This window comes from Scatophagus argus, chromosome 3 (assembly GCF_020382885.2).
Source record: "Scatophagus argus isolate fScaArg1 chromosome 3, fScaArg1.pri, whole genome shotgun sequence".
Lineage (NCBI taxonomy): Eukaryota > Metazoa > Chordata > Actinopteri > Scatophagidae > Scatophagus > Scatophagus argus.
The window spans coordinates 27,089,494-27,112,678 of record NC_058495.1 but is presented as its reverse complement, the minus strand read 5'-3'; the positions used below and the strand labels follow the sequence as shown (position 1 = coordinate 27,112,678).

Genomic DNA, 23,185 nt, shown 5'->3' with positions numbered 1-23,185 from the left:
AGTTCTCTGGTCACCTGTGGTGGGAGGAGACACGAGCAGCACTGGGCGAACTGGTTTTACCTCCTTGTCAAAGTGTGTGGGCCACCAGGTGGTCAGGATGAGCTCCTCTAGCCCCGCCTCCTTCACTCTCAGAGGGGTCTTGATGTAAAAAAACACGACTGAACGCAGGACGTCAAACGTGAGCTTCTGTTCAGGAGAATATTTCACAAACGTTGGCTCAACATTCGCACCGTTCGCTTACACCTGCTTCACCTGAACAACGTTTAACAGAAGGATATAAGACGTTGTTGAGCAGATACTTCCTGGACTTCTCGTGGTGCAGGATGGCTGTGGTCAGACGCAGGTAATGAATCTGAAACACAGGAGCAGATCATCATACAGCAACACTCTTTACCATTTTCATTTTGATAATCTGTTTGCCTAAACATTCCTATGTACTTACTGAAATGGCAAACTGGCTGATGAGGATAACTGGGCAGATGGGAAAGGTTACACTCAATACCTTTACACAGGTAAGTCTGGTCACTGAAGAAGCTAAGCTACCAACTCAACAACAGGCCTGATGTTGCAAACGTTCACACACATTCATTAAATGACCTTTTCATTGCTTTGTATAAACACCAGAGCTCTTCCTCAGTGAGAAGACGAGGAGCTGATATTTCATCAACCTCATTAAAGCTAATGATTTACATGATCATCAATGATCATTTTCATTATCAATCAATCTGCTGGTTATTTTCATGACTGTTAGTGTTGGTGTCTTCAAATTTCTTCTTCTCTTGTCTGACCAACAAAATGTCCCACCTGGAAGCCCAAGTCAGGGATGATGGGGGAGAAACGGTAGGCCCTGAGCAGAGACATCATCAGCTGCTTCAGACACTCGTTCACCTCGTAGTCCTGCAGACAGACAGGCAGACAGACAGGGGAGCAGATGAATCCAGGTTGGGCTGTCTGTAGAAGACATGAACAGACTCCTCTTCCTCTGTGTGTGTGTGTGTGTACGTGTGTGTGCGTGTGTGTGTGTGTGCTAACCTCCATCAGTAGCCAGAACAGGTCCAGAAGCTGCTGTATCAGCGGGTGTTCAATGACTGAACCTCCTCCCTCCAGAATCCCCAACAGGAAGTTCATCAGCACGTCCTCCACCAGGTACACTTTACACTGCGGAGACAAGCACCATCATCACCAACAACTCTGTCAACTACGCCCTTCAGACAACTACAGAAAAATAAATGTTTTATCCAGCTTCATCTGAGTGAGAACAACAACAACAACAGCAGCTCACATTCCAGCTGTTTAAAGACGGGGAACAAGAAGAACAACACACTTCAGAGGAGACTTTAAATAAACATTATAACATTGCATTATATCAGTAAACTACTTAATGCTATACATATTGTTTATGAAAAAATCCTTCAGAAAACTGTCCTCTCAGCTCAGTGTCCTTGACTGACAGCTGTTCTCCTGATGACCACCAGATGGCACCAAAGTTTACGACTCTAAACAAACACATAAACACATTTTTGTTTTACAGGTTGTGCTACTAGAACTGGATCCTGTTGGCCGGCCTGACAACCACTTCTCCAAACTCTGAAGTGCCTGGGTTGATGTAACCATCATCATCATCATCATCATCCTCACATGAATTACTTAAACTTTGTGTCTGACTAAAGATAAGATGAGACTTTATTGATCCCTGAAGGGAAATGTGGTCCTCACAAATAACAATAAAGAAATACAATGTTATAGTACAACAAATATACAGTTGCAGTAGTTGTAGTGAAGATTTATACATATGTACAGCAGAGATACTGAACAGGTTAACAAAAAGTACAAAACGGTGGTTTGTTGGTGGTGGTCTGAGGATTCAGGTGGTCCCTGCTGTTGTAGACTCTGACTGCCACTGGGACGAAGGACCTTCGGTAGGTTCCTTCCTACACTAAAAGGAGCTTCTCTAAACACTACAAATACCCGAGAGCCAAACACTTTGCTGCTGCAGCTGTTGACATAATGTGGTGATCGATGCTGAATTCAAAGTTGATCCCAACATCAATACTGAATTGATTTTATCTGCAGATCATAAAGTCAGTTTTCTCAGTAATGTCACCTTTACCTTCAGGTCGCCATCACTGGAACACTAAACTACAGGGGACTTTGGTATATCAGATGTCTCCATGAGCTGTCATTTCCTGACAACACGTGAACGTCACACCTTCTCTCACGGCTGTGGCAGAAACAACAACATGACGGCGTGGCAGGACACGGTGGTCTCACCATGAGTGGAGCGAAGTGGTTGAAGATGTGAGCCAGAGTGATGAGGACCGTGGGCTCTCCATGAAGCCTCCAGAGGCCGCAGTCCTTCTCCAGCAGCCGCTCCTCCTGCAGCGAGGACACAAAGACAGCAAGTTCTCTTCAGAAACACCGAGAATTAAACTGACTTTACCTCCACGCGGGACAAACAGAAACACAAACATAAGGACACAAAGTTCATTAAGCGTCTTTGTCTAACAATCCCAATCAGTCTGACCCGTTTCATATCCATTTGTTTCATAAACTCTTCAGATCAGCACAGAAATGTAAAAACCCGCCTGATTCGTCAGGACCGAGTCCTGTTCCTGGTCACCTGAGCGTACCTGAGGGTCGATGGAAGTGGACAGCACGTTCTTGATGTAGCCCAGCAGTTTGTGAGCTTTCATCAAGTCTGCCGTCGGGGGGTTCTGGAGGGGCAGGTAGCCGTCCACAGGATACGTGAGTCACACGCCGTTAAGGACAAACTGTCCACACAAACCAGCTGAGACCACAGCAATGAGCGCATACACTGTCAAACCATGGACAGAAGGTGAGATATTGATTTTCAGGTGGTTTTTCTTTTCTAATACATTTTGAATTCTTATTTAGTTTCTCTTTTATTTCTACAGACGCAGAAATCAAATGAATAAACATTTGATAAGTCAAAGTGTTTTATAGCAAACACTTTGTTGTTCCATAGTGAAGATGCACACCAAAGTTGAGTTTGTTGCTTCTGGACGGAAACATTTCCCCTCTCTGTCAAAATAAAAGTTTGGTGGGGGTTTAGTGTGGACACGTTCTGGACACAAAGTGAAAGAAAACACTGAAGCTAAGACACGTGTGTCCTGCGTGGACTGAGAAGGATATCTGAGAGGTCTGCTGCCAAAGTTGAAAGCCACCGACTCTTTGAAGGAGAGACTGATGGCAGGGAAGTAAGCCACACCTGGACCCATCTTGATGTTGGTGAAGGCTGTGCCCAGAGACTGGCCGTTCCTGAGGACGGACACACACACACACACACACACACACACACACACACACAACCACAGTGGAAGTTAAACGAACTGAATCACGTCTCTCTTGCTTGACAGCAGCTAACTTACTGTGTAACATGTTAGATGTACTGAGGATGCACAAACTGGCCTGAGGATGGAAATGGTTCACCATATTGGCTCAAATAGTAACAAGGTCCTGTATTCACACCCACCGCTATCCCTCATTAACACACACACACCTGGTTTCATTGTTGAAACAATCAGAACCTCCATTCATTCGACCACAGCTGCTGTCTGTCTGTCTCTCTATTTATTAATGAAATCATCTTCCACTCCAGACGAACCCTTCAGTCACTCTCCATGCTGACACTGTCAGGGAACCCACACCGTGACCCAAACCACCGCTTTTCACCGTCAGCTGAGCGCGAGTTTACACTGAAAAACCCAGAAAATCCTGCAGACCGAGTCGGCCCTTTGGAGGTGCAGGTCGCCCTGTTCCCTTTGACAGGGACAGTCTGGTCTTTGCCCTCGTTTTAGTCTTTATGTGAAGCTAAACTAAGCAGCTGCTGGCTGACAGACGTGAGACGGTTTACCTGTGAGCATGTGACCCAGAGGGACAAAGACAAGGACTCGCAAACACCACGAACTGTTCCAGACGTTACTCACAGGCAGAACGTGATGGTTCCCTCGTCCAGGTCTATCAGGCAGCTGACGATGTCTCCAGCCGCCCACGACTGACAGAAGACAAACTGCTATCAGCGTCGTCCAACACGGCAGTCACACAACTTCCTTTACAACATCAGATTTCATTCCTGTCATCGCTCACCTTCCCGTAGTTGGTGGTCGTCACGTTCCACTTTCTCACTCTGTTTCCATCGTAAGCATAAGAGTCAGGAGTGTCGCCCACACCCTCCTGATGGGGAAACACACAGAAACGCCAGTTACGTCACACACGCACGCACACGCTGCACATGTCCTGTGTGTGTGTGTGTGTGTGTGCACCTCCTGGTTGAAGCGACAGTTCAGCGTACACCAGCCGATCTGCATCAGACCCTGGGAGGAGATCAGCACCTCGTAGGCCCATTTCCCTGCAGAGAGAAACCAGACGTGAACTCAGCAGCTGTGATTCCTGACGTCTGTCGACAGCAGCAGCTCAGTCAGTCACGACTCATGCAGTCTCAGTCACACGTTCAAGTGAAACAACCGACGCAGGCTGGCGGCCACACGTTTAACCAAGACGATTCATCATCACAACACTGACAGTTCGTTTATCATCAGATTCTTTGTCGGCACATGAGGTGTGTAGTAAGTGTACATGAGGTCATGTGGTGCAGGCTGCCCTCTGGATCCATCAGAAATGTGTTCACTTCCTTAAGATGACTAATGTTGAGTTTGAATACCCAGCGACAGATCAAATGTAAAACTTTTAACAGAGTCAGACTCTGGTGCTAAAGATGGCCGACGTGTCTCCACTTCCTCTCACTGCACAAAAGGGAAGTCAAAACATCCCTGATACGAGTGCTCCCATCTTGTTCTGGTGATGTCATTTGGAGCCAGAGTGTGCGCAGTAGTGATGAGGAGGGGGAGCCACAGTAACTAATCAGGAGCAGCGCTCAGCTGTCAATCATGACGTTTCAGCCCCTTGTGTCACATGCTGGGGTGGAGGCAGAGCAGCTTCACCTTTGTAAACACACGTGGTGGCTCTGATGGAGCTGAAGTTGCTGTGGCCGATGACCTAAAATCATAAAAAATACTTCAGAAACAGAAAGACATACAGCAAGTTTCTAATTATCTGTGTCTGTGCTTCTTTAGTCCATCAGTAACATTTATCTTTTGTATTAACAGTCTGAATCTGGAAAGTTATGAAGCCGACTGAAGGAAGTGAAATACAAATTGAACTACAAGTAACAAAATCCAGTGGCGGGCCGTGCATTTGGTACCCTTAATACAACTTCATGGAACAAATATTAGAATTTAAGTTGTAAATGTAGTTCAGTGCTTCTGACAGTGTTTAGGCCAGCAGAGAAGGCCTTGCTGGCCCTGACGGCCCGCCACTAACAAAATCATACTTAAGTATAGTACTTGAGCAAATTGTACTTAATTACTGTAGTTTCTATCGCTGGTGACTCCTCGATTACTCGATGACTGAATCAGCTCCACAACCGACTGAAGTGAAGAACACGTAAGAACACATAACATCTCACCCCCAGGAGATCGTCATCCACAAACAGAAGTCCTTCGAAGCCGCTGGTGTGGTCCAGGACGACCGGCTGAGGGCCCAGGCGGCCTTCGGCAGCCTGATCTGCACATTCAGACGCAAAGCGAAGAGTCAGAGAGTTCAACAACGTGAAGCCGACTGCACTCAGAAACAAGTTCAGGTGTTTTACTGTCCTCTTCAGGAGAAAACGTTTACCTCTGCTGTCCTCAGCAGGTTCCCCCTCTGACAACAGTCTCTCCAGGTGAGCACCAAGTTCCTGGAAACCGAGAGGCTTCCTGTCCAACAGGAGAAAACCGACTGATGCTTTCTCATCAACCATCCATAAATATTCTTTTCAATTTTATCTGCAAGCAACATTTTTGCTCCTGCAATCTGAAAGTGACCTGAAAAACATGTTGCTATTAAAAAACACACACAATCTGAACGGATCCACCCCATTTACATGATAACCTCAGACACTTGGCAGATTCAGATTATTCAGTGTTGACAGGCTGATGAGTAACCAATCAGAATGCTTTGTGGGCGGGACAGTGAGGGAGACAGACAGGATGCTGCATCAGAGCCAAACATCGGATCAATAATTAACCCTTCCAGGGAGCCAGGCATGAGGAAGAGCTGACAAACTGTTCTTCTGTGGACGAATCACCTGTGGTTACACTGACGTCACATCAGAGCAGATCGAGTTCATATGAACGTGTCTATGTTTAGATCTGCTGGAGGTAACACGAACCTGCCAGGCTTAAGGAAGAGGCCACTGTAACACTAGTCCACTGGACACACAAACACACACACACACACACACACACACACTCCGAGCCTCCTCCTCCTCAGATCAAACTGACGACAACACACTTAACTGTATACCTGTTCTCCACACATTAGCTACTGACATGATCCATTAAAATCCTCCTGGTGGCGCTAGAGCGGCAGTGAGAAGATTCATCTTTCAGCTTGTGGCTGCGTCTAATTTTACTCTGCCTGATGATCACCTGAACAGCTGACATTTAGAAGGATTTACTTTAAGATGACTAATGTTGAGTTTGAATACGCAGCGACAGATCAAATGTAAAACTTTTAACAGAGTCAGACTCTGGTGCTAAAGATGGCCGACGTGTCTCCACTTCCTCCCACTGCACAAAAGGGAAGTCAAAACATCCCTGATACGAGTGCTGCCATCTTGTTCTGGTGATGTCATTTGGAGCCAGAGTCTGTGCAGTAGTGATGAGGAGGAGGAGCCACAGTAACTAATCAGGAGCAGCGCTCAGCTGTCAATCATGACATTTCAGAGCCTTTTTAAGATAAGATAAGATAAGATGAACTTTATTGATCCTGCAGTGGGGAAATTCACTTGTTGTGGCAGCTCACAAGGACAGAAGAGGAGTGCAAAAAAAGAGTGTGCAAAAACAATTTAACACAATTTACACGGTAAGTAAAAACAGTACAACATACAGCTATATACAAGTCCTCATAAGGGAAGAAAGAGGACTAGACCATAGAACACTGCACTGGTCCCCAACATACCACAGCGTATTGAATAGCAGAGGCTACCACAGTGCATCAAATATAGCATCAAATTAATAATTAAAACCAAACTGATAACTTGAACAAACATCAGCCTGATAAGAACCACCTGAAACGACAGAAAGCATCTTTGGGGGAAAAGTCTGTGGGTCTGTGAAAAACCAGAAGCAAACATGACTGAATTCTAATGTCAGGCAGTTCACTGAGTCAACTCAGAGCTGATGAAGCATCCATGCTGCGCTCACGCCTCGTCTCTGTGATGTAAATCAGCCACAAAGCAAACTCAGCAGCTGTGCTGTTGGATAAAGAGATGATCCTAACTGTTCCTGCAGGCTGACCAGAATCCTTTCACACTGCATGACGTTACCTGAGCGAGGCCAGTGCAGGTCCCGGTTTGGTGGAAGGAAACACGTGGTGCAGGTAGTCACTCAGCAGCTTCTCATTCACTATACCTGACAGAGAGAGACACACTGAAGATCATATCTGAGCAGAATTCCTCCCATTTGTCAGACACTGAAATCTGCCAGGACACCAAAACAGAAACTCTGGTCCAAACCTGCAATTAATCAACAGGTCAATTAACGGGGAAATAACTGACAGCTCATTCCGTAATCATTTAAGTCACTTCTATTAATGATCAGCAGATGAATCAGAATCATCAGCTGCAGTCAAAATGAGCCCCAGTTCAACCAACTCCAACAGGAAACTCCTGCAGGAGTCACAGTCATCTGATTCAAGAATTTCCCTCCAGGGATTAATAAAGGAATTCTGATTCTGATTCTGATTCTGATCAGAGATCAGTGATGACAGGACAACAGTCAGAGGAGATACGTCCTCCATCACTGAAGGACGTCTTCGTTTTGACTGTTAGGATCAGTAAGTCTGACATACAGAAGAATCAGAGTGAAAACCTGAGGAGTGTTTGGCTCTGCAGCAAGCCTCAATAAGCTCAATTAATCAATGAGTTGTTTGGTTAACATAAAGTCAGAAAATTGTGAAAAATATCAATCAGTGTCCTTAAATGTTAAACAAGTCAGAGATATTCAGCTCAGCTCAGGCTCCCCGTCACCTCTGAGCAGACCTGACACTGAAGCCATCAGTACTGTCATGTGTACTGTACAGTACTGCATGAGCACGACGTACCTGTGGCTTTGGGTTTGTCTGTGTCCGAGGCCAGTCTGTAGTTGCGGCGGGTCAGAGCCGTGCCGCCTCCTTTAGAGCTCATCGTGTCTGTGTGGAGTCACCTGGCCCACCTGCTGAGAAGCACAGACACCTCGGTCAGTCCAGTGACAGCGCAGAGGCTCCGGGCAGAGCTGCTCCACCTTCATCTTCTGTCTGTGGACCTGCAGACGTGACGCTTACACACCGATTATCATCTGATACTTCAGCACTACTTCAGTTTAGGATTACAAATGTGACGTGGAAGTCCTGCAGAAGGTTTCACGAAGCTCAGAATACTTGTGTACTTTTACTACTTGAAGCTTAGAATGCACCGTAACCTGTAGTACTTTGACCCAGCTTTGCCTGTGCATCAGTAAAGGCTCGGAGTACTTGTTCCACCACAGTCTTTAGCAAACAGCCCTCAAGCTAACGCTGTGCGGCAGCTTAAACCACATCAGACCACAGCGGGTGAGCTAACTGCGATTAGCTACGTTTACCGGTAAAATAAAGTTTCCTTCGTATGAAACACTCGGGCTGTGAAGCTCTCAAACTACACGTCTCATCCGTCACAAGTGACAGCATCGCAGAGCTCCACTGCGGTGTCTGACATGTCAGGCGCAGCTAGCTGGCTAACGGCTCAGGCACTGTTTGCTAAGCACCGGCTAACTACTAGCAGCTAACAGCTAACTGACAGCAGCACCGACCGCTTCCGTCTGTTCCACCGAGCCTCTCCTCCAGCCGAAATCCGCCCGTCTGTGGTATTATTCAGTCTGATGAAGATAAAATGTGTAAAACAAGCTACTGTCGTGAGTTAAACGGCTAATTTCCACCACAACAGCCTTCTTGTCAACGCCTCTCACGCTACGGAGCGCCAGTAGGTACAAAAATGTGTCCCGTGACATGGCAAAACGCGAGAGCAAAAACATTTGTAAACTGATTATATTTAACGACCGATTCTCCGTTTTTGTACCGCTGTGGTTTAAACCACATTCACAGGTTAATGATTGACAGTCTGCTTAGTTCATCAATGGAGAAGAAGAATATCGATCAGAATCTGTGACGGGTTACTGAAGAAATAGTTTTGCAAATCTGAATCTGAACTTCAGGTTCATCTCAAAGTAAAACAGGATTGACATCTGATTGTTGTTTGGCCAATGACATCCTAATGAGAAACTTTCTCATTAACTCTGATTAAAACTTTATCGTTATCTCATTTTATTGTAGAACATTTTAAGCTTTCTGGACTTCATCAAATCTTTATTTATCGTTCAGAGGCAGCTGGTCAGAGGTCGTGGATTTGGCTCCACATATTCAGCACAACATTTTAATGTTAGGAAGCTTAAAATGTTCACACCTTTGAATCACTAACTGTGACTATGACTGTTCTCTTGACCTTTGACATGAAGTTTTTAATGCAGATTATTCTTAAAATAATTAGCCTCCTGATGATTCCCACTGAGCTGTTCTCCTTCCTGCAGAGATCCACAGGAGCCTTCACATACCAACTTAACCTTTCAGTGATTCTTGTTTCCCATCTTGTTCTACATGTCTACATATTGTTGTTGGACTTTGGATTGAACACATTGAACACCTAAGAATATTCTACATGACACTTACATACAGTATTCCATGATACTTTATTACAACTTTAAAATATTGTACTAACTCCATTGTACCTTCTGCCTCAGATATTTCATGTTGTCCTTGACAGAGTCCTTATGGTACACAGTGGCCTTTACCTGAAACGTTGCATGGCAGGTCTTCCATGTTTTCCAGCTGCATTCCACTGGTTCTGACAAAGCTCCGCCCCTCACCTGACTCACCCGAGACAAACCAGGAAAAACTTTGTCTTTTCTTCCTCACTGAAGAGACACACAGACTGAAAACCAGACGATCTGATTCACCTTCAGATCAAATTGACGACTTCCTCTGAGTGAGTTCAGCTCCAGGAGAGAAACGTGGAAAACTTCATGACTGCTGCTTCAACCTGCCGACTCTCCACACACTGAAGGTGAGTTTGACTGAAGACACGACTCAAAGTGAAAGTAAATTTCAGTGAAGTCATAGAGGAGGAAGGGAAGTCATGACTGACTGGACTTTCTGTCTGCTGTGTTTTCAGCTTCACTCTGAGACAAAATGGCTTCCAGATCAGAGGAGGATCTCTGCTGTCCCGTCTGTCATGAGATCTTTAGAGATCCTGTTGTTCTGTCATGTAGCCACAGCTTCTGTAAAGACTGTCTGAAGACCTGGTGGAGAGAGAAACCAACACGCGAGTGTCCAGTTTGTAAGACGTTGTCTTCAAAGAAACATCCACCTTGTAACCTGGTGTTGAAGAACCTGTGTGAGGCCTTCTTGTTGGAGAGACATCAGAGAGCTTCAGAGTATTTCTGCAGTCTGCACTCTGAGAAACTCAGACTCTTCTGTCTGGACCATCAGCAGCCAGTGTGTCTCGTCTGCAGAGACTCAGAACGACACACCAACCACACATTCAGACCCATCGATGAAGCTGCACAACAACACAAGAAGAAACTTCAGGAAACTCTGGAGCCCTTAAAGGAGAAGCTGAAGGTTCTTGAACAAGTTAAAGTGAAGTTTGATCAAACAGCAGAACACATTAAGGTCCAGGCCCGACACACACAGAGGAGGATTCAGGATCAGTTTAAGAAGCTCCACCAGTTTCTGAAAGAGGAAGAGGAGGCCAGGATGGCTGCACTGAGGGAGGAAGAGGAGCAGAAGAGTCAGATGATGAAGGAGAAGATGGAGGCTCTGAGCAGACAGATAGCAGCTCTTTCAGACACAGTCAGAGCCACAGAGGACGAGCTGAGAGCTGAAGACGTCTCATTCCTGAACAACTACAAGGCTGCAGTGGAAAGAGTCCAGCAGCGCCCCCTGCTGGATGAGCCACAGCTGCTCCCAGGAGCTCTGATAGACGAGGCCAAACACCTGGGCAACCTGACCTTCAACATCTGGAACAAGATGAAGGAGAAGGTCTCCTACACTCCTGTGATTCTGGATCCAAACACTGCTGGTCCAAAATTCATCCTGTCTGAAGATCTGAGCAGCGTGAGACGAGGAGAGAGACAGCAGCTTCCTGACAATCCAGAGAGGTTTAAGTACTTGTTTGTTCTGGGCTCTGAGGGCTTTGACTCAGGGACTCACAGCTGGGATGTTGAGGTTGGAGACAGAACATACTGGGCACTGGGTGTGTGTACAGAGTCTGTCCAGAGGAAAGGACACATACAGTCTGGACTGTGGATAATATGGTTCAATAAAGATAAATACTCAGCACGGTCACCATCAGCTCCACCCACTGATCTCGTAGTGCAGAAGAAGCTCCAGAGGATCAGAGTGAATCTGGACTGGAATGGAGGAAAGCTGTGGTTCTCTGATCCTGATACTAACACACACATACACACCTTCACACACACTTTCACTGACAGGATGTTTCCATTCATTTACAGTGTGGGCAATCTGAAGATCTTACCAGTGAAGGTCTGTGTGACAGTGAAACAGAGCAGATAGTCTTCATTTGAATTCAGTGATTGTTGAACAACTACTCACTTCTAATACGTGTCAGTAAATTTATTGTTGTAGAGGAAGATAATAAATGAACAAACATTTACAGCAGCAAGCAGAAGGATTCAAAGAATCTAATATTAAATGTTAAAGTCGTAGTTAAATCAGAATCAAATTTGTTGGTGAACAATGTGAACCCAGAGACTCCAGGACAGCAGCGTTAAGGGAAAAATATCCATCAATATACATGAAGGTCGTGTTTTTATGGCGTCTGAGAGCTCAACAAGCTCTTCATCAGTGTGACAAGACGTGTGTGCAGCATTTAGGAAGCAAACACACACAACACAAGCAAACACAGACACACTCTGTGTTTTCCAAACTTTTCCAAGACATTCAATGATTTTTAACTCAGTCTGATGTGCCTTCAGGGCTGAGTGCTGATATGAGAACAGGAACTGAGCTTTTCAGCAAACTGTCGTGTTTACCTCATTACATTAAAGACGTCTATGTAACGTGTAACATGTCAATGTCCTCAGTTTAACCCAAAGCGACTCCTCTTCCTGAGCCTAACCAGGTAGTTTTTGTTCCAAACCAATCAGCCACAACATGAACCCCCTGACAGGTGAAGTGGATCACATTAATCATCTGTTTGTCTTCACTGCAGAGTTCTGCAGGGGAACCTTTGGCTTCTGCCAGTCATGTGGATGTTCCTTGACACCCACCACCCACAGCTGGGCCATGAGGCGGGTGTCCTCCCACCTGGAGGCCCCACCCTCAATACTCAGGACCCAAAGGATCCAACATTCCCGTGCTGTAACCACAAAATCCCCCTAGAGGTCCTGAGTCCCTTCCCCTGACAGCTCAGAGCTGCTGTGGCAGCATAAGGGGGACCTACGAAATATCAGGCAGGAGGTTTTCATGTGGTGGCTGATGGGAGTCTGTAAATAATTCTGTAACAGCAACAATTAACAAGAACACACGATGTGTGCATACAAGTGGAGTGTAAACTGTAAGGCGGTGATGGGACACATATGGAATGATAATGCTGTATGTGCAGTATGCATGTGTACAAATGAACAGCCTCTCGGTGAGGATGCTGTGTTCATGTTAAAATGAAGAGTTTAGAATCTCAAACGTGAGGGGAATCTAAGCTAACATGATCACAGCAGATGGAGACGCGTCCTGCATGTTCATCGTTACCTTCCAGCTGCAGTGGGGCTCAAACTGTGGTGAGCAGGTACACACAGGTTGAATGACACCTGGAGTGAAGTCATGTGTGTCCTGCTGTCGGCTCAGAGGTGAGGAGGAACATCTGTGTGATGCTGACGGTGGCTCGTGCTTCCAAACAGTAAAGGATCCATAAAAGACAACCTGAGTTTTGTGTCATCTCATCCGCACGACACCAGAACTGATTCTCACCTCAGAATCTGCAGGTGTGACAGGTGTGTTTCCAGGACAGCAGCAGGCAGCCGAGTCAGAGTTTGAAGTATTCAGACGACAAACGCGTGTAAAAATACTCCGTTTCAAGTTAAAGTCCTGCTGCATGTTCACGTTTCTGTCAGGCACACGTGGTGGAGGCAGCTCGCCGTTTGAAACCCTCTGCTGTAACGCACACACACACACACTGATAACTGAAGCCAACACACACAGAAAATGATTGTAATAATTTAACATTTATTGTCAAAAATGAATGTGAATCTACAGTGTTACAGGCACAATCAGAAAACAGAATAAATCAGGTGCATAAAACACAAAATATGTTGTTTGATAAAAGACGAAGCAGCAGAAACTGAAGTCATTATGAACGTCATCAGCACTTTGGAAAAGACTTTTCATCAGTGCACGAAGGAAGTCACAGCAGCTTCGACGTTCAAGTCGTCCGCGTTCGCTCTTCAAGTTAGTTTCACAGCAGGCGTCTAACGTGGACCAGAGGACACGTCCTGTGACTGCACGTCCTCTGCCAAGCCAGCAGAGCACAAGACGGATGTTAATGAGACACAAAATCTAACAAATCAGGACAAACCTGTTTGACACGCAGAGCTGCTCTTCTCTCTAACGATTTAGATTATTAGAACTGAGACGTTAACGAGCTCTGTGCAGGTCTGAGCTGTAACACACTCCCACACAAACTCTTGTTCTGATTTTGACCTAAAAGAATATTTTTACTTAATGTGCAGGTTCAGGACGATGACTAAAAGTGCCTCTAAAACTCAAACATGTTGAGTTTATTATCACTGAAACGGAATACATTCATAATTCTGAAGGTGGGACCATCTGAGATTAAAAACTGCCTTAAATCATTCATCGATTATCAAACCTGCAGCAGATGATTCTGACTAATCGATTAACTGTTTGAGATCTGGTTTGATTCCAATAAAAAAAGGGCTAAAAGTATTTGCAGCAGGATGTCAGTTTGTTGGTTTGTGGATCCTGAAGGTTCTGATGGATTCAAGAGGATTCGGTGTGAGTGACGAACCAGCAGCCAAAGGCTGAAACTGATCTGCTGCAGCGTGACGGTTTATGGAAGGAAGACGTTCGCTCAGCTCGCTGGCTCTCAGACGCTCGGTGCAAACTCATTTCACAGCAGTCTTGATTGGAGAATCAGCTGAGGGCGGGAGGGACGGAGGCTCTGACTGGACCTGGACTCAGCCCATGTAGGGGTACTTCCAGTCTGTGAGGGGGACGTGGGTCTGCTTCACCACCTGCGGCGACGTCCACCTCAGGACGTAATGCGCACCTCCGGGTTTGTCGTTGGTTCCTGCATGAAGAGCAAACGTCGTCACGTCCAGATGTTGTCTGAAACACACCTGTGGCATCTCTCAGCGTGGACACCAAAGCAGCTCTCACCTGACGCTCTGGCGCCACCAAATGGCTGCTGGGCGACGATGGAGCCGGTGGATTTATCGTTGACGTAGTAGTTCCCCGCGGCGTTCCTCAAGGCTTTGGCCGCCTCCTCGATCACATTCCTGCAAGACAAACGGGAGAAACTCCTGTCAAATGCGAACTCTGTTCACTAAGACGCCGATGCTTCGCCGAGCCGAAGGCCAGCATTCAACAACCCTAACTGCAAAAAGACGACGCTGCACTCGGGAGTTTTCACCATCCCTCAAAAGAGAAAAAAGAAATTCATTTAGTGGCTTTAAATTTAGAGTAATGTTGGAGTTTTGACGTTAAATCATTAGCGTAGTTTTGTTGTTTGGCTCCAGTTTCAGTTTTGTTGTGTGAAGCACTTTGGACTGATGTGAATAAAGCCGAGTCATCGTTCCATCTTTAGGACGGTTTCTGTGTTGAGTGTGTAAAGGACACCTGCCCGTCACCTGTTTAAGGTGAATTCATCTTTCTCTCTTTCCTTCAGCCGAGTCATGAAGCCAACACTCTGTTTTCCTTACGACTGCACTGAAGGCTGGAGTCAATACTGATGATGTTTTCACACCAAGTGAATAAAAATGAGCCTAAAGTGACAGAGTCCACAGTTTGCTTCTCTACGTCATGAATGCTGAATGGCCTCCATAAATCCCTGCTGATCGGGACTGAAAATCAGGAGAGTGCAGTCACACTCCAAGTTTTAAAGGAGCTTCACTGTAGGAAAACAGTCTGCAGTGAGTGCAGAGACGCTTTGAGACGTGTCTCACTCGTCCAACAAACTGGTGCGTGTCCAGGACCAGGTCTTACCTGTCCTGAGCGAACACGGCTCCTGTCAGGGCGTACGGCGACGTGTTGTCTATCAGCTGCAGAACCTCCTTGTAGTTCTTCTCAGGATAAACATAAACAGTCAGAACGGGTCCAAAGATCTCCTGCACGACACAGAAACACGTTCATGAGTCAAGCAAAAAGTCTGGAATAACACATCAAATCCAGCACCAACACCTTACAGCACTTCGTTTCACACTTCAAAGTGTTTTGAACTGTTTTCCTCAGATTCCACCAGACTTTACTCAAAGTTTTGGCGACGGGTCGCCTCCATTGGTTGTGAACAAAACCACACAACCAGATTTCTAGATCTGAGTACAGGAAGGCCAGCAGCGCTTAGCACTGATGCCTCACAGCCAGAGGGTTCCAGGTTTGAATCCCGGTCTGGGTCCTTCTGTGAGGAGTTTGCATGTTCTCCCTGCGCCTGCGTGGGTGCGGTATGGAAAACGGATTGGACGGATGGATGAATGGATGGATGGACAGATAGATGGATGGAGTGCAGGTTTAGGATTGATTGCAGGTTTAACTGGAGAAGTTTCAGTCCGACTTGGGCCTGCGTTTTTAGTTCTGACAGCCTGAGGCAGGATGGGAACTGGGATTTGGTTTCTGCTCAGAATCGTTTGCCCCCAATCTTATCGTCTCTTTCTGACGACGCTGACAGACGCACGCTACAAAACAATGAAATGAAACTGACGTCCACACTGCGGGAAACGCTCAACAGGAAGGAGAGGAAGAATCAGTCGAGAGAGTTCGTTCATCTTTTCAGATGCTGACAGACTGAACGAGTGTCGCCGTGTTCACACTGAGGACACGTCTAAACCATCAGGATCAATAAAGGAAGTCTTATCAGTCCTCATACTGTACCTCGTTCATGATGGCGTCCTGTGGGTCTGCGGTCTCCACGATGGTCGGCTCCACAAAGTAACCCTTCCTGTCGTCACAGCTGCCCCCAGCGAGGACTTTCAAGTTGGATGAAGACTTGGCGTGGTCGAGCCACTTCTTTATCCGGGCGAATGACTGGAGGAGGAAGCAGAAAGTCAGCGATAAACATGTTATCTCCATACCTCAGAGGAGAACGTGGACTTTACTTGGAAGGAGAGAGATTCACCTTGTCATCGATCACAGCTGAGAAGAAGGTGCTGAAGTCTTCCACCGGCTGAAGAGAAAAACGTTTTGAGTGTAAACGGTTTTTAAAGTGTCAGACTTTCCAAAGGGAATAAAACTCGGCGTGTTTCATCCACTCACGTCTCCCACTCTGATGTTCCTGTGGATGTCCAGCAGCTCCTGCTTGATCTGCGGCCACATGCTGTCTGGCACGTACATCCTGGAGCAGGCCGAGCACTTCTGACCGCCGTACTCAAACGCTGAGCGAATCGTCCCCTTCACCACACTCCCGACGTTCGCTGACTTGTGGACGAAGTGGAAATTCTTCCCGCCGCACTCTGAACACGTGACAGAAGCCAAAGCGCAGGTTATTTTAACATGTGGGTGGACAGAAACGTCACTCAAAACGAGAAGAAAGTCGGCGTCAAAGCTCCGGATGATCCTCGTCAGATGTTCTGCTCACCTCCTGCCAGTCGAGGGAAGTTCCTGTAGGTGTCCAGGTTCTGGGCGACCTGCTTCCAAAGACGCTTGAATGTCCTGCGAAAACAGATTCGGTCAAAGTGTTCATGTGGCGCCCTGATGAACCTGTGAGGTGGCTGCTGAACACGACACGAGTGACGGCGGACAAACTGCTGTCACATGAATCTCTTCATGGCCTGGAGTTCACATGTAATCTACACAACGCAGGAAATTTAGCCTCACAATTTTTAATTAACTTACCTAACGTGACTTCACGTCACCAGCCTGGCATTTCACAAATAAACATGGATATTTAGTCAGTGAGTTTTCCTTTTAATGACACACTGGATCCCCTTTCAATGACGGACATGTCTGACACTCGAATTCTGCCCATACATCACAAACTGCTGCGTAACATGCAGAAGCAGCCAGGATCCTCATCAGGGGAGCCTCGGGGTCCCCAGCAAACCCAGCAAAGTGCTTACGGGACGCTGCCGGTGAAGTTGATGCCTGCCAGGTGCTCAGAGGAGGTGATGGTGTCTCCAAACACTGGACCGTCAGCCGGCAGAAACTGGATGATGTTTGGGGGCAGGCCGCACTCCCTCAGGACTCTGTAGACTGCGTAGCTGGCAGACATGGCCGTGTCACTGGGCTTCCACAGCACGACGTTACCCTGAAGAACGGCAGTTAGAGTTAGAACACACTCAACACTTTCCAGTCTGCTAACTGCACCTCCTCAGTCCTCCATCCTGTGACCTCCAGCCTGATGGAGGCCCCCACCATCAGCCACTCAGAGGAGATGAGGAGGGAGGAACCAGAGGTGTGAACCTGTTCAGTGATGGTCCACAGAGTCTCCAGCCATGTTGGCAGCTCTGTGAGGCTGAGCTAAATGCTAACATCAGCGTGCTAACATTAGCATGGGTGAATTATTCCCACACATTACAGGACAGCTGAGATGCTGTGTGTCAAGAGTTAACATCCATCTCCTCAACATGATGTCTGGTGAAGATTATCACTGACTGATCACACTCTTGCAACAGCACACACAGAAAGACACACATTCACACTCACCATCAGAGCTGGGGTACCTGCCAGGTTCCCACCAATAGCAGTGAAGTTAAAAGGGGCCACAGCTGCTACAAAGCCCTGAGGAGAACAGGTGGGTGGAGACATCAGCTGCAGGTTTGAATGTGTGGGTGGAGGTCATCTGAACATGATGAGAAGCTCAATCTGAGGTGACAGTCTGAGAAGATCTCACCTCCAGTCCACGATAGAGCATGGTGTTAGTGCTCCCCTCAGCATTCAGCGGCTGCTGCTTCTGCAGCTCAATGGCGTGTTTGGCGTTAAACCTGAAGAAGTCAATCAGCTCTGCGGCGGCGTCGATCTCCGCCTGGACCACCGTCTTGCCCTGCAGTGTGAACATAAGGGCGCTTTCATTTATTCTGGCTCAAGAATCAAATTTAAATTCTGAATCTGAGGATGAATGAGAAGCGTTAATGTGAACACGACGCACACAAACCTGATTCAAACACACACACACTTGATTTTGAATTAACTAATTCAAACTCTTCAGACCCACATTTAAAGAGACGGTTTCATCCTAACTGATCTGAATGAAAAAATGAGTGAAATGAGTGAAAAAATGTGCAAAACGTTGCTCTGAGCGTCCAGCACCTGTCCAATCATGGTCTTGGCGAGGATTTCGGCTCTCTTGGGTCCACTGATGACATCGGCTGCCTTGAAGAGAATCTGGGCTCTGTCCTGGACGGGCTTCAGGTCCCACTCTCTCCTCGCTGCCACAGAGGCCAGGATGGCCTTGTTGATAAGCTCCTGCATTCGTCACATTCCAGCAAAAAGAAGAGTTTGGTGCAGGCTGTGGCAGTAACTTTATTTTGAAAACTTCCTCCCACACAGCGATCCACAGGCGAAAGGAAATTAATATGTCACCAACCCACCACAGTAACAAGTCAGAAACATGTCAGCTGACACCGAGGGACTTTAAAGCATTAAAAACGAGATCAGTCGTGATCTTAAGCCTCCTGAACGTCAAACCAACGGGCTCATTAAAAATGTCTCGACTCCTCCTTGAAGATTTTTATTTACAGTATTTCCCCAAGCGTTTTCGAAACCGCTGCTGTGTGGCCCCCTGAAGAGGGTCAGTCTGGACTCGACTGGTCTGAGCAGCTATAAGCTGGTTTCCAAACTGCTGTTCAGTTAATCCTTGACAAGTTAAATATGAAAACAGAAACTTTAGATAAGCTTTTTCACATGTTTGTATTAGTAGAAAGGAGACCAAAACAATTATACAAATATAATCCAGATATTCAGTGAGGTTCAACTCAACATCTGGAACATCTGTGACTGCAGCTCACCTTGTCAGCATAGCAGAACTTTGCCACCTTGTGCGAGTGATTGAACGGCTTGGAAAACAAACAAAGAAAGTCAATGAACATCAGAGTGTTGACTTTATACAAACAATAAGCTTCAAATTCAGTTGTGATTCAGCTCAGTTTCTCCTTATCAACAGAGTAAACTTGCATGTTTGAGTAATGATGCCAGCAAGCGACATGTTCAGTTTCCACATGCTCACATTACACAACACGCTGTTGGCTTTACTCACACATAACTGATATCTGATGTCTTTGGTCCACACATGTTCGTCTCCAACCACGCAGGGGATCTCCTCCGTCTTCCCCTTCAGACTGTCCAAGGCCTGAAAGGACAGAATGGAGACGAGGGCACAGAAGCTGAATTAAAGCTTGTGTTGGGGTCTTAAAGTCCATCTGTGTGATTGTTAGAGAAACACCTGGAGGTTCGAACCTTCAGCAGCTCTTTTCTTTCTGCACTCCCTTCTGTGAAGCTCAGGATTGGTTCATTTTTCACCTCCACCGCTGCACAAGGGAACGTTTTGAACCTTCAAACACACATGAACCACATGTATTTAACACTGGTCAAAGGATTTTCCCGCTTGCATTCATTCAGAGCAGGCGTCCAGTCTGAGGCAGCCAGCGGGAAACCAGCACAGACCAGCAGGCGCCTTTGGCCCAAACTGGCTTAAACTGGCCAGGAGAACCTTGGCCACGGTTGGAGGATGTTGAGCTCCCACAGCTGGTTTCAGTCTGACACTACGAGCCCCAGACCTGACAGGTGCAGGATCTGAAAGCCTGTTCAGGTTGGCTTTAATTCTCAGCTATTTCTGTTGTGAAAATGAAAAATGAAAGACTGACAACAGCAGGCTGTTATAATGACAATAAACTCAAGAGAAACATCTGCTAAATCATATTTTAGACATGACCAACATGTTCAGCATCAGAGCCCTCGTTTCTTCTTCACTACCACAATTAAAAACATTTTAACCTGTACAACTTATTCCAGCGTCACCCATTTTGTCTTGAAGTTCTGCTGTGGCAGCAGGGTATCTGGTCCCTCCTCCCCTTCATGTATGATTAACTGCTGCAGACTAAACTTTCTTAACTGAAGGTCACTGGGTGGATGATAGCCAACAGGACGGGGTAGGACAGGTGGAGGACAGGGGGAGGACAGGTGGAGGACAGGGGGAGGACAGGGGGGAGCAGGGGGAGGACGCGGGCTGGCGGGCTGGCGGGCAAGCTGGGAGCATGATGAACATTCTCATACATGCTCTGATCCAGCTGCATGCTGGACTCTGAGCTACAGAGGGTGTAGGACAGCTGTAAACACTGGCTTAGACCACTTTTTCTTTTTTAAAAACTGGGTTAGACCAGTTTTTACAGCTGTCACAGAAAAACAAACATCTGCTCTTTCCCAGAATCACTGACTGGTCTGAAGAGCGAAGGGCCCCTGAATCCTCGGGGCCACCCTCCATTAGCCTGCGACAGTTTGTGCTGTTGGACAGGAAGTCAGCTAACGTCAGCCCACACTGGAGCCTCACTGTGATCAGCTCAGATCAACAGTCAGCGGTGTGAAGCAATTAAGTGAACGTACTCAGGTTATATTAATTGTACTTTACTTTAGTAATCCAACATTCTGCCATACTTCTATTCCACTACATTTCAGAGAGAAGTAATGTACTTTTTTCAATACTTTTACTTTTGGTGTATTATATTAGATTGTAATGGTGCTTATACTTATACTTTAACTCAATGCAACATTTTGACTTTTGCTTGTAGTATTTTTACACATTATACATTATTACTGAAGTAAAACATCATTTCAACAGTACTCAAACCTACTCATGTTTTCAGTGTTTTGAATCAGAAAATCCGGACATGTGAGAAACTGGAATCAGAGAAGGTCTGGTTTTCAACTGGATAAATGACTTAAATAACTGTGAGGATCGATCAGTCTCTGAAGCTGGCGACATGAGCCCACCAGGACACCGTCGGTTACCCCCTGCTCTTCAACAGTGCAGTGTGAGCACAGACAGACTGACGATCACTGACACACTGAGGGGAAACTACCGACTGGAACGTGTTGGGACGAAGCCGCTTCAGCCTCAGATCGTCCACTTTGAAGGCGCGCTCGCAGATTAGGCTCATTACATAACGTGTGAACACACGAACAAAGCAAACCTGTACGCACTACGTTAAACCCTGAGGGCTCGGAATGACGCACTGCTCTAAATAACAAAGCGGTCGGTTGTAAGGTGTCTTAGCTAACAGCGGCTAGGTGACATGACATGTTGTAAAAGTCGTCGCTGTGGTGAAGGAGTCTCGTGTCTGCTCATGTGAACACGCATTAGGACCTACCCCCGCCAAGACTGGCACACAGCCGCCCTCAAGCGCAGCATCTTCCTGTGACAGGTCGACAAAAGTGAAGCCCAAAACGAGTCGATACACCCTCTAACACACCCGACTCAGCGGTCAAAATCTGATAGCAAACAAGCTAGACGGTATTGGTCGGGCTACGCCACTGGTTCTGGCAGTTAGCCCCAGGTTGGACCACTGACTACAAGCTGGACTGCACTAACGATTAACAGGGATCGTCTATTTTTGGAAGTCAAATTTACGCTTTTTAACTGTTGCTCACTTGAACGACAATTTAGTAATGCCGACTTAATTTTCTGAATATGAGTGACAGAAGATCGTAGATCGTAAATATCCGTCAAGAACAGTCTACCCTCCCTCCTCATGTTAAATGGAACCTTCCACGGGCGCGTCTGCGAATGGCCATTCAGCGATGAGTAAAATATCATCAGCCAATCACAGGCCACATATGATCTGCCAGCAGGAAGCTCTGCTTGAGATCCCATTCTTGAACTTTCGGTTACGTCTTCTCAGCTTTCACTCATCACGTAGCGCTCAAGTTCGCACCTTTTCTAATCAGAATTTTAGCCATTCATACAGCTATATTCGTGAACTATTAATAAACCAAAAACAACAGAACAATGACAACAACAACAAGAGGAAATAGAGAATTAACATTAAAAAACTCAATGAACATGAAAAGGGACAGACATACAAGAGATACAAGATACAAGATTTAGTTTATTTGTCACACACACAATCATACAGGGTACAATGTGCAGTGAAATTATGTATGCTACCAAAAATAGGTAAGTAAAAATTAAATATTGTAAAATAGAAAGCTTATAAAAATACTAAAATTAAAAAAGTGAAAATGTACAGTATTTACATGTAGTGCAGGTGGGAGTGGGATTGTCCAGATTAACGCTCACTGTTGAACAGACGGATGGCCTGGAGGAAGAAGCTTCTCCTCATCCTCTCAGTGTTGGTTCTCAGGCAGCAGAACCGACGGCCTGATGGCAACAGGGAGAAAGAAGAGTGAGTGTCCGGGGTGATGGGGCTGCCTGAGGATCTTCTCAGCTCTCGACCTGCATCGTTTGGTGTAAATGTCCTGCAGGTCGGGTAGAGTTGTTCTGATCGTCCTCTCAGCTGAGCGGACTTCCCTCCTGAGGGCCGAGAGGTCCTGCTTTGTGCAGCTGCCCATCCATGTGGTGATGCTCCCACTCAAGATGCTCTCAGTGGTGCAGGTGTAGAAGTTCCTGAGCACCTTGAGGGGGAGCCTGAAGTCTCTGAGGCGTCTGAGGTGGAACAGACGCTGCCTGGCCTTCTTCACAGTCCTGTGAATGTGCAGTGACCAGGACAGGTCCCGTGTGATAGTCACACCGAGGTATTTAAAATTGTCCACCCTCTCCACCTCAGACCTGCCGATGCAGAGTGGACGGATGTCCTTCTGCTGCTTCCTCCTGTAGTCCACAATCAGCTCCTTAGTTTTGCTGACGTTCAGCTGGAGG

At 46.5% G+C, this 23,185-nt stretch overlaps 3 protein-coding genes across 8 annotated transcripts in view; 1 reads left to right on the top strand and 2 right to left on the bottom strand.

Moving 5' to 3' along the window:
* LOC124057096 (E3 ubiquitin-protein ligase RNF123) overlaps nucleotides 1-10,036 on the bottom strand; it is an 84,984-nt gene extending 74,948 nt beyond the window's left edge. For 2 of the 6 annotated variants that reach the window (XM_046385215.1, XM_046385212.1), the window contains exons 1-16: nucleotides 8,886-9,079; nucleotides 8,164-8,273; nucleotides 7,388-7,472; nucleotides 5,695-5,774; nucleotides 5,486-5,583; nucleotides 4,962-5,016; nucleotides 4,284-4,369; nucleotides 4,108-4,194; nucleotides 3,948-4,015; nucleotides 3,154-3,279; nucleotides 2,631-2,745; nucleotides 2,272-2,376; nucleotides 1,033-1,158; nucleotides 805-897; nucleotides 279-352; nucleotides 61-178 (exon numbers count right to left, since the gene is read on the bottom strand). In XM_046385215.1, coding sequence (XP_046241171.1) covers nucleotides 61-178; nucleotides 279-352; nucleotides 805-897; nucleotides 1,033-1,158; nucleotides 2,272-2,376; nucleotides 2,631-2,745; nucleotides 3,154-3,279; nucleotides 3,948-4,015; nucleotides 4,108-4,194; nucleotides 4,284-4,369; nucleotides 4,962-5,016; nucleotides 5,486-5,583; nucleotides 5,695-5,774; nucleotides 7,388-7,472; nucleotides 8,164-8,245 — 1,398 coding nt within the window. In that variant the 5' untranslated portion in view covers nucleotides 8,246-8,273; nucleotides 8,886-9,079. Of the gene's footprint in view, nucleotides 1-60; nucleotides 179-278; nucleotides 353-804; nucleotides 898-1,032; nucleotides 1,159-2,271; nucleotides 2,377-2,630; nucleotides 2,746-3,153; nucleotides 3,280-3,947; nucleotides 4,016-4,107; nucleotides 4,195-4,283; nucleotides 4,370-4,961; nucleotides 5,017-5,485; nucleotides 5,584-5,694; nucleotides 5,775-7,387; nucleotides 7,473-8,163; nucleotides 8,277-8,885; nucleotides 9,080-9,920 lie in introns of those variants that run through there. The other 4 variants (XM_046385216.1, XM_046385217.1, XM_046385214.1 and 1 more) reach the window with 4 other exon arrangements.
* A 14-nt stretch (nucleotides 10,037-10,050) lies between these two features.
* LOC124057103 (nuclear factor 7, ovary-like) lies at nucleotides 10,051-13,450 on the top strand. Its single transcript, XM_046385233.1, has 2 exons — nucleotides 10,051-10,192; nucleotides 10,301-13,450. Exon 2 carries the CDS (start codon nucleotides 10,318-10,320, stop codon nucleotides 11,701-11,703), a length of 1,386 nt encoding a protein of 461 aa, XP_046241189.1. The 5' UTR covers nucleotides 10,051-10,192; nucleotides 10,301-10,317; the 3' UTR covers nucleotides 11,704-13,450.
* Nucleotides 13,451-14,044: 594 nt separating this feature from the next.
* On the bottom strand, nucleotides 14,045-21,976 carry aldh4a1 (aldehyde dehydrogenase 4 family, member A1). Its single transcript, XM_046385226.1, has 15 exons — nucleotides 21,678-21,976; nucleotides 19,771-19,864; nucleotides 19,571-19,663; nucleotides 19,323-19,370; nucleotides 18,625-18,780; nucleotides 18,209-18,358; nucleotides 18,022-18,096; nucleotides 17,436-17,623; nucleotides 16,955-17,028; nucleotides 16,633-16,829; nucleotides 16,496-16,543; nucleotides 16,252-16,404; nucleotides 15,370-15,491; nucleotides 14,545-14,663; nucleotides 14,045-14,455 (listed from the first exon to the last, which is right to left on the bottom strand). The coding sequence occupies exons 1-15, from the start codon at nucleotides 21,716-21,718 to the stop codon at nucleotides 14,343-14,345; spliced, it is 1,671 nt and encodes a 556-aa protein (XP_046241182.1). The 5' UTR covers nucleotides 21,719-21,976; the 3' UTR covers nucleotides 14,045-14,342.
* Between the last annotated feature and the right edge of the window lie 1,209 nt (nucleotides 21,977-23,185).

Coding starts and splice junctions, on each gene's coding strand:
- LOC124057103 (XM_046385233.1), top strand. CDS start 10,318: ATGGCTTCCAGATCAGAGGAGGATCTCTGCTGTCCCGTCTGTCATGAG.
- aldh4a1 (XM_046385226.1), bottom strand. CDS start 21,718: ATGCTGCGCTTGAGGGCGGCTGTGTGCCAGTCTTGGCGGGG. Junction 19,664..19,770: donor AAAGAAAAGAGCTGCTGAAG/GTTCGAACCTCC, acceptor CTGTCCTTTCAG/GCCTTGGACAGTCTGAAGGG. Junction 14,456..14,544: donor TGGTGGCGCCAGAGCGTCAG/GTGAGAGCTGCT, acceptor CTCTTCATGCAG/GAACCAACGACAAACCCGGA.